Source organism: Rhipicephalus sanguineus, chromosome 11, assembly GCF_013339695.2.
Source record: "Rhipicephalus sanguineus isolate Rsan-2018 chromosome 11, BIME_Rsan_1.4, whole genome shotgun sequence".
NCBI classification, from domain to species: Eukaryota; Metazoa; Arthropoda; class Arachnida; order Ixodida; family Ixodidae; genus Rhipicephalus; species Rhipicephalus sanguineus.
In genome coordinates, this window is record NC_051186.1 from 69539741 (window position 1) to 69552656 (window position 12916).

The window sequence follows — 12916 nt, forward strand, 5'->3', positions numbered from 1 at the left end:
CCAGCTGTGTATAAGAAATTGTCGGGTAACATGTAAGGCAGTCTGAGGACACTGTGCGCCTTTTTATTCGCGCTTGTTCTTTGGTGTTCGAACACTTTAGGCTCGTGGCTTCAATACACCTTGTGTCTGTCCTGCCCGTTGCTACGTTTGGCCCTGGAATTCATCGTGGCAGACGCCATTGTGCGTGCACCTCTCTGCCGGAATGCTGTCTCTCGCTTGAGCGGAGGCACGGAGCCCCGCTTTTTCCTGGAGGTGTGCTTATGCACACATGGTCAAGTGCGCCAAGCATTTCGCCGAAGTCCGGTTGCGAGGAACCGGACGGAGGTTTCAGGAACACCCCTTTCTTGTGCGGTGTTTGTCAGCGTGCATGGGACAGCACCGCTGATCTGATCGATCTGATCGATCCAGGTGATGCTTTCACCTGAACGCAGCCATCAGCGCTTGCAGGTGTTCAAGGCAGCGGTAGCGGAGGTAATCGAACTTTCACCCCCTTTCCCCCCCCCTCCTTCTTTGGACTCTTCCTCCTCGTCGATATTCCAGCAATCGAGTCGTCGGGGCGTGGTGCGTGAACAGCTTCATTGTGTGGTCCTTGCCCCTCATCAACGAATCTATTGTGTGGCCCATTACCTCCTTTCTGGGGGCAGGGTGCCAGTGGCGGCAAGACACCGGATTGGCGGGAGCTGCTGACACCGGCAATGTTGGCAGACTCGTAGTTATAAAAGTCGAAGACTTTTGTCGTTAGTTCGTTGAGTTGATTCATTGGTTCACTCTCTCACTTGCAACCATGTAAATAAACCAAGTTCCTTCTTGTAAGAAGACGCGTCCTCGTCACTGGAAAACTTCGGCTATGTGGACGGACGGCGGGAGCCAGCTACCTAAACGAGACCCGCCGAATTCCACTCCTTACACTGTCGATAAGCTGAAATGCTAAGGGTAAATAAGTTCTGCAACAAATGTCAATTTCGCGGCAACCAATACAGTTCTCTTTTACAATTTTTAAAATTCTGAAATTATTAGGATTGAAGCCTGGCCAAAAAAAGCAGTCAATTTGCTGGAAGAAGTTGACCACAACCGTCGATACATTGCGGCAGAGCTGGACGACAGCTCACAAAAGAAGCAAGAAAATGAAGACAGGTTCGAAAGTGGGAAAATCTCTTTGACAGCGATTACCAGGGCCATAGCTACTAAATAAAATAGTTTAACGGTGTTTGTGGCAAAGATTTTCACCTTTCAGCAGTTTCTTTACTTTGAACTTGATTATCTCAAAACCATGTCTTTTATTACTTAGGTGTTATTATTTCCGATGTATTCGAGGATAACGAGTTGATTATTTTGTTTGTATTCTTCACAAGTTCGTACAGCTACTGTAGCAGACTTAAAATTATACACTTGACAGGTTTTGTGTTACAAATTACGAAGGATGAAAATTAACTCAAAATTTAGGTCCTAGGGGTAAGAAATTCACAAAGTTGTAATATTTGCTTCATTTTAATAACTCTAGTAGAGTTAAACGAACGCACATCTTGGGAAACAATGATATATATATATTATGTGGATACCCCTTTTAGTTTTTGAGACAACGGTTCCTCAACATGGTCAAAAAAGCATGGGACGTATAGATCTTACCCTGTGTCCTTAAAGGCCAACTCCGGCATTAAAATTGAGCAATTTGCAGCGGCTGAAACTTTGGTGGAAGACGACGGCCCCGCTCCATGCAGCACATGACGTCACACGCGCCATGGCAAAATGTCGGTCGCCGGCGGTGGGTGGGGTTTATAGCCGGCGACTTCTAGTGCTTATCTTGCGCTGAAATATTCCTTTACAGTTGTTATCTATTTTATCAACGTCATATCCGTAACGGATGTACTTGGTAGACCCCGGCATAAAACACTTTCGTGTTTTATGCCGGGGTTTTTCATATATATATATGTATAGGCATAACGTGCCATCGACTTCTTTTTTTCACTGAAAACCTCAAAATACTGGGTTATAGCCACAGGGAGGTCCACTCTGCAGTGTTTGCTTACATACAGGAAACCAAAAGATTACCATGCTAGTTTATATTGGCTTATTTTCAGTACTAATTCCAACCGTTGTTACATCCGTCAAACATCACACCTGCTAGACTGACTGTGTGCTCTGCAGAATTTTCAAGTATTAGCTCTGTTTTTTTTTATCTATTTCAGTAAAAAATTACAACGTTTATCTTTAGCCTCAAGTATTTACCTCAAAATCCTGCCGCCCGGTTCTTGGCCCATCCCCCTTTGTGGGTAAGCGCCACTAGTGAGAGGTCATCATCATCATCATCATCATTACTGGGTGACCGTGTCATAGGCCCAATTAAGAAATTCGCATAGACGGTGGCGCCAGATTTCCCTCTAGGTATTATTGTGAGAAACTCTATGGTCTGTCCCATAGCGAGTCCAAAAGGCAGAGGGCCGCAGAAACTGGGCAAATCCCACTATATACTCAACCACTGGTTCAATAAAAATGAAGAAGGGAATACACTGGCGGCAAACACCAATTATGATTTCTGGACAGACGTAACCAATAACCGTCGGGATTAACCCAGTGATAAACAACGGGGCCGTACTTTTCAGCTTCGCCGGTTAATCATGTGTACGGAGTGCTTGAGCGGTAATATTTTATTTCTCTCTCTCACCCTATTTTTGAGTCGTGTGTTCTTCCTTTCTTATTTTTTTTTTTGGCGCCTGCTGCCACCGGATTCATGGTCAAATCGTCGTACTAGTCTGACTCAAACCAGTAGGTGTACCAACCAACCATCTTACAGTGGAAGAAGAAACAGAGGCAGCAGCATGAACACCTCGCAATTCTCCGGTCTTCCTGACGTAGGCAAGTAAATAGACTTCCATAACTATAGGCAAGGATTATGATGGAATACGTCCGCGTTACCGTGACATACGAGCGAGCGAGGGAGTATTGTTTATTTAGCTGATAATAGGCTAGGTGATTTACTAGTGCATGTGGTACCTGACTTAGCGATGAATTGCGCTTGTATTATTATAGCCTCGTCTTTTCGTTACTGTTCTTTCCAAGAATACTTCTTTGATTGAAGGGAGGTTGGCATGCGCACTCCTTGCAGTGAATCGCAAGGAACCCGACAGGTTGCGCCTCGACATCTTTGTTCCTGTGCTCATTTAACCTCTCGTTGATGCACGTACCGGTTTGTCCCACGTATCTGGAACCACAAGTTAATGGGATCCGATAGACGACACCTGCAGTGGTGTAGGCAGAAATATTTTTCGGCGGGTGTACGCCCTTGATCTGGAGTGGGGTCCGTACAGGTAAGTGTGGTCGAGTGTAATCTTGTGCTCAGTATCCCATGACAGAAAAAAAATGGGGGGGGGGGGGGGGGAGCACGGGCCTGGTGTGCCATACCCTGTCTGCGCCAGTGGACACATGTGTTGCACGCTACTAGCCTGTTTCGGTGGTTCTTATCGCACAAGCCTTTTACCGCGATTCCGGTTTGGTGTTTTTGTGAATCACCTAGAAGCCCGCCGTGCAACCTTGGTCATATAGTCGCCGTGCTTGTGGGTAACTTGCGGCCGGTGCGAAGGGTAAGGACGAGCTTTTGCATCTAATAATGATATTATTATTATTTCACCAACTGCAGTGGTGCCCAGGGTGCGACCGCCGATATTCGAAATCACCAGAAGGCCCGTCTTCCAGATTGGCCTCCACGGCTACGTCAGCAGGCCCAACGGGCTCCTGAACTTCTTGGAGATGGTCAGTGTGTACTTGCCGTGGCTCTGCGGCGAAACAAGATTGTTCGGAATCGTCTGCGACAGATGGCTTGATCGCACGGCGTTTAAACCTAGAGTCGGCACCTAGCGGCGAGCGGACGAAACCCCGTAGTGTGGACGACCCCTTGCGTCGTCTGCTAGCCACACCTTGTTCGTATGTGTGCGAACGTCATGTACGTTCTCAGGTGGCAGCTTATTATGTTGCGTTAGCACAGTCTCAAGTGCTTGTACGTATGCCTACTCGATATACACAAGCATTTCACCTTCCGAGGCTTGTACGCACTCTAATAAGTGAGTGCATGCGTGTGTCGGTATGGCGATAGGTGTAATCATCATACCGTCCATTCGCCAAAATCACTTCAATGTGGGTGCCACTTTGTCGTTCAAACACATCACAGTGCATTTGGCGTCGTCCTAAACGAAATAAGTACTAAATGTGGAGGTGTGAATGCATAATTTTAGCGACACCATCTCGTGAAGTGTTTGCGATTTCGAAATCCGATTCCGAAAGAGTCCCGCTTATGCACTCTTCAATGTTCTTCGAAGGCGGAGTCACCGGCCCTCCGGCTCATGACGTCAGTCTGGAGTGTACGTCCATTGGTGCAGGCTTGTGTGCATCCGCCTTTGAGCAAGAAATGCCGCGGACTTCTAAAGTTGTATCCGACTTATAGTCTTCGAGGTTGCGGCTTCGAACGTATACTTGCAGCTTTGTTCATTGTTGTGTTTTTGGCTTTCGTTTCTGATGAAACGATGGCTTTTGTGAACCTAGTGAGCTATAGTTTGAATTGGTCAGCGTAAAAGGGCCGCGTGAAGTGGGACAGCTCAACTGTTGCTGAACTTCGTCTTGAGACAAAAGCGGCTGCAGGCCATACGGAAACGAAAGAAGGAAGCTTAGGCAAATCCTTGGATTATTCATCATTCCCATTCTTGGTGAAGCGCCATGCGTTGTACGTTCCCTCTAGTGTACTATTATTATACTCTATCATTTGTGAGGACCATTTGCCTCTAGTGTACTATTATGAAACTCTATGGTTTCGGAGGACAATTTGTTGAGGAGTCTCGCGAATTCACGAGATGCTGCTGCTGCGCACGTGCAGGTCGGCGGCCTCGTCCTGTTCTCGAAGATGTCCAACGACCAGCGGGACTCGAAGGCGGTGCGCCTGCTGTCGAGTTCGGCGTGCACGTTCGGCGTCAGCGGCGCCTCCATGCTGATGGCCTGCATCAGCAGTCCCACGTGCGCCTACTACCTGCCGCGCACGCTTTATGTGAGTATCACTTGAGATTGAAAGCACATAAACACATGTGCCCACAACTATATGCATACGTAACCTGACGAGGCCAACAGATGTCTGTTGGCGTCATTATAAGATGTGCACGTGCGTGTAACAAAGAACGAAGTAACATGCCTCTCGATCCCTTCGCGTTCTCTCGTATCTATCTATCTATCTATCTATCTATCTATCTATCTATCTATCTATCTATCTATCTATCTATCTATCTATCTATCTATCTATCTATCTATCTATCTATCTATCTATCTATCTATCTATCTATCTATCTATCTATCTATCTATCTATCTATCTATCTATCTGTCTGTCTGTCTGTCTGTCTGTCTGTCTGTCTGTCTGTCTGTCTGTCTGTCTGTCTGTCTGTCTGTCTGTCTGTCTGTAATTGTGTGCGCGCGTTTGTGTGTGTGTGTGTGCGTGTCTTTGTGCATTTGTGTGTGTGAGAGAGGGACGTACGTTAAGGCGCCAGGCAAAAGGCAGCCAAAAGTTTTGGAATCCGTCATGTACGAGCACAGGTACATGTCGCACAATATAAGCGCCTTCTCTCTCCTTTCGCCTCGACGAGGGCGCTGAAAGCCACGAAGGGTGGAAGGGGGGGGGGGGCGTGATGACCTTGATCGCTTTTTTTTTTTGAACGCGTGGGCTCACTTTCAGCGTGATTACGAGCGCGCTATTGTAACTCTATGTTGTAATTGTAGCGGTATAGAGCGCTGCGCGGGTAAATGGCGACACCCCGCGGCGGCCGCGGTAAATATACACCACAGGAATGCACTTATCAACCAATGGCCGTGTCCTTCCCTCTTATGACGTAGTCGGGCTTGTCTATTTACCGAATTTACCGAAAGGAGAGAGAGCGATTTCTATAGCTGTCTTTTAAACGCAATTGTAAGTTCCCTGCCGCGTGCAGTGCTTTTATATTTGGCTCACGTGTTCGCAGGAGCCTCGACTACCGATCAGCAGCATTTTCTTGCAATGTTCAAAAACGTATTGCAGGGCCCCTTTAATGCTGCGCTCCCACGATCACCTTAATTCTAGATCGTGCTGTCACGATGAACCAAAACTCGCTGTAGAAAAGCTGTCGTATATTAAAACATTCAGGGCGCTCCGCGGCTTCACAGTATATGTTATCTAAAACGGATGCTTGGACGAGTTCATTCATGCTTATGAAAGACTTCAACAGCGCAAGAAGAATCTGTTATCGGTATAAGAATGGCGATGTGGAGGAGTTGGTTTACGTTCATGGTGAATTAAGATGAGCAACGCGAAGCACAGAAGTGCGGAAGTATTCAGGCACTCTTTCGTGCCTCATTCGCTTCCTCGGTCCTTCCGTTCCTGTGCTTCCGCTCTTCTGCTCTTCACGTTGCCCATCTTCGCCTGTTATGTGTAGTTCGGATAGTTGCGTACATTGACTTAACAGAGTAGTCGAAGAAAATGACAGTTTCCCTTCAAACTGTTTTTTTTATGATCCGTCAGTTCGTAAACATTTGCGGCCGAGTGTGAGTGAGAGAGATGACTTGTTATATATAACTACAATTCTGACAATACAATCAAGACAGAAGTTTAGGAGACGAAGGAGGCTTCAAAAAATACTCTTAAAGCGACCATGAACGACCTCTCGGGCTTGGCGAGAAAACACATCCAGCGTATAGCAGACACTACTACGAACAGCTCAGCCAAAGCTTGCACTCGTGCGTGGCAAGGAGCTTTATTGACACATTGGAGAAAATTTTTGCGGCGATCGAGGTTCGTGCGGCCATAAAATCCGATACTGAGGTGATTCGATGATTACTTGGAAAAGTGGTTCATGACCCCTTTAACAGTGCAGTCGAAAAAAAAATATGTCAGTTTCCCCTTCAAACTCTCTCTCTCATTCGCCAGTTCTTGAACTTTTGCAGCCGTGCGTAAGTGAGGGAGAGATACGACTTGCAATATGTAACTGAAATCTGGCAGTATACTCCTCCCACGGTAACTACGATCCCCTCGCTTCGTGCGATCCTTTCAAGGGTACTTACTTGGGCCAGTTGGTATCTATCATTCCCAGGATTTGGGGACATTTGTGCGCGGCGCCATCTCTCGGCGATGGCAACGGCGTCCTGCCGTAACTGAATGGGAAATGGGCGAAAAAAATCGTATCTCTTGAAAAAAAGCAAGCTATCGAAAACAATTCGTGGTTCTACACAGTAGAGGCCTACCGGAACGTTTTGGTAGAATTACAATATTGCTCTACAAAGCGTGTGGCTTCCCAGGACCATTGAACATCGCCCATTAGGAACACATGGGGCCCCATTGTAAAATTTTAACACTCCGGAAAGCCATGCGGTGTGTAGTGCGGCACTGTAATTTTAATGGTATGTTCAAATAAGTCTCTACTGTATAGAACCGGGAGTCGTTTTTGACAGCTAACTTTTTACGTCATATAGAATTTTTTTTCGCCTATTTCTGATTCAGTTACGGCAGGCCACCGCAGTCACCGACGAGAGATGGCGGTACGTGCATATGTCCCCAAATCCTGGTCATGTCACTGTTACGTTATTGCGCACCGCTTTAAGGACGAAGACTGAACCATACACGAACACGTGTTCGTGTGGTTCAGTCTTCGTCCTCAAAGCGGTGCGCAATGACGTAAGAATGGATCCTTTCAAACCGGGGGTCCACGCCGTTGGCAACGATGGCAACCGTCTTCCTCGCAGTACATCCTCTTCCACGGGCTGGGCGCCATCTGCTACCTCACGGGCGCCTTCTGTGTCTCTCAATACACTCAGGAAGCACCACTCCATTCGGTGAGTGCTATTGGTGACAACAGCACCGAGTGAGTCTCTTGTTTCTCTTTCAAGCCTATAGGGTCGAGCGCTTACTTCGAATTTCCCGAATATTTAGGAAAAGTCTTAAAAAATTATGGCACCTTCGCACTAGTGGTGCCAAGCCTGAAGGAAGAGCGCAGCTGGATGGCCTTCCTTGTTTCTCTTTATTTTTTCTTTCTTTCTCTTTCTCTCTGTTTCTTAATTTGTATCTATTATTTATATCTGTTTCGTTCCATTTCTTTCTTTGCTTCCTTCCTTCCTTCCTTCCTTCCTTCCTTCCTTCTTTCTTTCTTTCTTGTTTCCTTATTCCTTCCTTCCTTCCTTCCTTCCTTCCTTCCTTCCTTCCTTCCTTCCTTCCTTCCTTCCTTCCTTCCTTCCTTCTTTGTTTCCTTCCTTCCTTACTTCCTTCTTTCCGTCCTTTTTTTTTCTCTCTCTCTGATTCGAAGCACAATTTACCGACCGCCTAAAGAGCTTCGATGTTAAAGTAAAACTGGTACGAAATCTATTGTTAAGGTTCAAGTCAAGAGTTATATTGGATACGTATGATGTCGGAGCGCAAGTTTACATAAGATAAGAGCTACTTAAATGTCAGAATAAAAAATGAAAATTAATTGAACGAGTTCATTGGAATAACAGACAGCTCTCTTGTGAGCAGCTGGCAGCAACTCCGCATTTTGCTCTGTCGGGCGCGGTCGCGCGCGCTTTGTTTTGACATGGATCAGCAGACGGCTCATACCTTTGTAGGCGCTATTCTCACTGCTCGGTTTGCGATGAAGCGATAGCCAGCACAAGGGTCGCTTGGCTCGCTGCAACGGCCTTACCTCCTATAACGTTCGGATTTGTTGCTATTGCTCCGCCCTTGCGGCGAAACTGTGGCCTTTTTTTTGCGTATGATTGATGGTTATCGGTTTATTTATTTCAATATATGTCTGCGAGTGCGCGTGCACTGTAGGTTTTTTCTGTGCGTTCACTTTGTTTCCTAATGATGAATAAGTTCTGAATGTAGATACCGTTCTTGTGACTGTATTTTCTTGTGCCTCGTTTTCCGGCGAAAATTTTGGTATTTACTACCTATGAGGTGGCTGGCGCTTGTCACAACGTTTACAATCTGCGTAATAACTGCATGCAGTAACTGCGAGTTAGTGACCTTACTACCAGAACACTTATTGCTTAAAGGTACTACCTACAGGGAAGTGTTAATACAAAGTCAGTATTTTTACTACCATGACAAGCTCAAGTAAAGGAGTGAAACCCTATCGTATTGTCTCTTCATGCGATTACCCTCGTATCCTCAGATAACGATGTATAGGCACAAACAAACCATAAACGAAAACACATGCACACAGGCGCGGACTTAAATAAGGCTTCTACGCGTCTCATACTGTAGCAGCAACTCAGGATATATATAGCCATACTTTAAGGATATATAATACCCCCTCCCCCTCTCCGAACTTCTTCAGCGGAGGGTAAACTTAGTGAATGCGGCACGCTAGCTTAGGTGAGATTGAGACCCCTGGTTTAAAAAAAGTTTGCTTAATTATCGCCATGTGTACTTCATTCGAAGTCGATGCACTTCCACGCTACTTCCGTTTCACGTCACTTCCGTTTCTCACTACGTGCGCAGACTATCGGCTTCTGCACCGGAGCACTTCACGCCCTGCACTGCGCGTACGCCTCCTTCAAGGTGTACTTCCAGAAGAGCAGCAGCGGATGGTTCTGAAGGAGCGCCGATATGGAGCCCACAGCTGGCTGTGTCGCAAAGCCGTGACGTCACGCGCGCACCCTTCGCTATGTTTGGTGCGCATGCGCTGTGAGTCTAACGTCTGCGGCCTCCGCGCCGGTACTTGGCCGGAGAAGAATTTCTGTGATTCGATTAAAGAGCCGCCACATTGATTTACGGGGTGATGTCTTTAGACAATTTCACGCAATACACATGGGCGTCGCCACCATGTGAACGCCACATTGTTAAACGAATGTTTTGTTTTAAGGCGAAAGCCTTAGATGCTTTAGCGAACGCGAAGAGTGACCGCCGGCGTCAACACGAGTGATGCGAAAAATCACCATCAAGTCACCCTACGACGACATCGTGATGCCGCAAATCGCTAAAACAGACATCGCCACGACGGGACAATGATGTCATGAACGTGACGTCACATGATGACGTCATCACACGACATCGGCGATCGCGTGGTCAAACGTGGGCCGATCCCGGAGGCAGTGCAAAACCACGTTAGGTGCAGGAATCTTCCAATGCCTCCGATCTCGGAGGCAGTGCAACCACGTTAGGTACGGTGGGAGGATCAACACAGTCGACTGAGAAGACAAAGAAGACTTTCGCTGTCCAGTCGACTTAGGCAAATGCATAAGGGACCTTGTGACTTGCTTCTCTTTCGTATTTGGCGACTTGAAGTAATGAGTTCGTGAAACGTCGAATGCACAAACCCAACTGTTTTCATGCGTATGCGTTTACCATATAGCACTGTTCGTGTAGTTAAATATACAGACTATAGCCCAATATGGCGGCACCGAAACAAATCCGTAAAATAGTCTATGTAGCAAAACCGGCCTGCTGCTGGTCGGCTTGTGACTAAAGAAATTTAGAGCTGGCTCCGTTTCGGTGAAAATTGCAAATATCGCGAATAAACTCCAAGTGTCGTGAATTAACGGGGGACAATTTGCGTGTAGTGAAATTTGTCCCCACTACTTTAGATAAATGGAAATGCATTAACGAAAAGATGGTCGTATGTTTGAATAAATTCAAGCTATAAAAAGGTTACCGGGCTGTTTCGAGTTTTTCTTACCTTTCTTATTTTAACACTAATACCACTCTAGCATAAGCTGTTCGGTAAACTTTATTTTATATATTTTAAGTATAATCAGTTTATGCGGTTATATACTTCCCTGATAAATAATAATTTGTTTCCAGATATAAGTTTATGTATAGTCATCCCATTTTATCAGCCTGTAATTGTCGGAGTACAAAAATCATCCCAGTATTTGAGTACGAGCCACTGGAATTTTCGCCGCCAGAAAGGTGCCCGGTTTGTCATTTGTGACGACCTTCGCGATATGAAGCAACTGGTGCGCTAAATTTATGACGGTTTCCGCTGCTATTATGGGAATTATTCCAACAGCTGCAAAATTTTCTCATTTATCTTTCGAAGTGCAACACACCTCGAGCTCTGATTTTGTTACCGTAAATTGTATGTTTACCTATGATAGGTGTTAAATTACGTAGCTCTAAAACCTATTCGTACAATTCTTGCATAACAAATCCACATCGCATTTCTATTGTTTGACAGGACGAAGATTTGTTACGGTCTTTACCAGCTACTGCGGGCGTGAATCAGTCGGTTCTCTTATGGTCGTTCAGTACGCATCTCCCCGTGATGTTACTTAACGGGCACGCAGAGGTGGCTACTAAGCTTTACAGAGGCAATATTCTGGCGATAATAACGTGACTTCAGCGAGCTTTCAAAACCGGATGTAAATCTGGGTTCGAGTCGTAATCGAACAGGGGCGTCGGCGTGAACACGAGTGGTGCTAAAGATCATCACGTGTCGACGTCGCCATATGACGTCACAGATCGCCAAAATTTGTGACGTCACATAACGTGGCGTAATATGCTGGCGTCGTCACGTGACATCGTCGCTTGGTCTAAAGTGGACCGATCACGGAGGCAGTGCAAAACCAGGCGAGGTGCAGAAAGATTTCGGAGGTTGGCAGGGGAGGATCAATACACTGAGAAGAAAAAGGAAAAGAAGGTGGCTCTCGCCTTTGCGTCGTCTTAGGCGAGTACACAAGGGGCCCTGTGAGCTTTTAATTTCATTGTGATAGTGTGCCAGATGTGATCCTGCCGTGTCACGCGTGTCATGTCTGAAGAATTGCGTAATAAATGTGTATAAAGAAATTACGTATATAAGGAATTGTTCTCGAAAGCTCTCATTGTATTTCACTTCAATCGGAATGTTGTCTCTCTCCAACATTCATACGTCCCCGGCTCGAAATTATCGCTTTCTAACATTTGTATAAATTCTGCTCTTTTACCCGTTCTCAGTGTGATAAGAAACAGAAAGAAACATGGGCGAGAAAGAGCTCAGTGATGGACGCTTCGACGAGCCGCACATGCTCGCCATGCAACCTATAGCGTTCATAACATGGCCGTATATTCACGAATACGGGCGGATCCAGGGGGGGGGGGGGGGGGGGGGAGGTTCGAATGTACTGATGCCCGGATGTTGCTTCAACCGTGCTACGCAGTGCTCTCCGCGAACTTTTCTTCGCTGCAACGACACCGTTCCCAATAGTGATCAGTGATCACTGTCAAGCGCTTAAACACTCGACCACATATTGCCACGAACTATGCCTCATCGTTTGTTCTCGTAGCTGTTTTGTGGCCAACGTCTGGCCGCGCCCGATCGTCTTATCTACGTTCGAAGCAAAGCGTATGTTTCCTTCTTTCTCTTTTTTATGTCGCGCTAGCTGTCTCATTTTGATGGCGGGAGAGTGTTTCGCTCTGTCGCCACCAGACTAGAGTTATCGGGGTAATCCGATGGTGCGTAAAGAATAACGCCGCGGTATCCCTTTTTTTCCGCCGACGGTCGCCTACGCACGTCGTTTTGTCGGCTCTTCTTCGCCGCCCACGTTTTTGCTTTGAATCTCTGGCGGAGCACAAGTTCGCTCTAATAAACGTTCTTTTCTGAAAGAACCCGGCATCGTACTTGGCTACGTGACAATATTTTGTGCCTGCCCAGCATATACACGTGAACGACAGAAAGTGATTTCCTATTTTGTACGATTTCATAATAGGTCACTAACTGATGAGGTTGTGTTAGGCCCTTGGCCTGATGCCAACAGCGCAACTGTGGCCGTAAGAGCGGTTGTAGCCTTTCTACAAGCCACTGGACTAGATGCACCGCTATAGCATTGCGCCAGCTTGACTGGACTGTATATACTCACCTCAATAACTTATCATCGTCATCCATTACTCTTCTTCTTCCCCGTTACCCCTCCCCGGTGTAGAGTAGCAGGCTAGAGCATACTATCCCTCAGGCCGACCTCTCT

General features: G+C 46.5%; 1 protein-coding gene across 1 annotated transcript in view; it reads left to right on the plus strand.

The window, feature by feature from the left end:
- Positions 1-9699, plus strand: part of LOC119373339 (uncharacterized) — a 33202-nt gene extending 23503 nt beyond the window's left edge. Inside the window, exons 4-7 of the mRNA XM_049420325.1 lie at positions 3635-3747; positions 4862-5029; positions 7742-7831; positions 9477-9699. Of these exons, the coding sequence (XP_049276282.1) occupies positions 3635-3747; positions 4862-5029; positions 7742-7831; positions 9477-9572 (467 nt within the window). The 3' untranslated portion in view covers positions 9573-9699. The remainder of the gene's footprint in view (positions 1-3634; positions 3748-4861; positions 5030-7741; positions 7832-9476) is intronic.
- The last annotated feature ends 3217 nt before the right edge of the window (positions 9700-12916 follow it).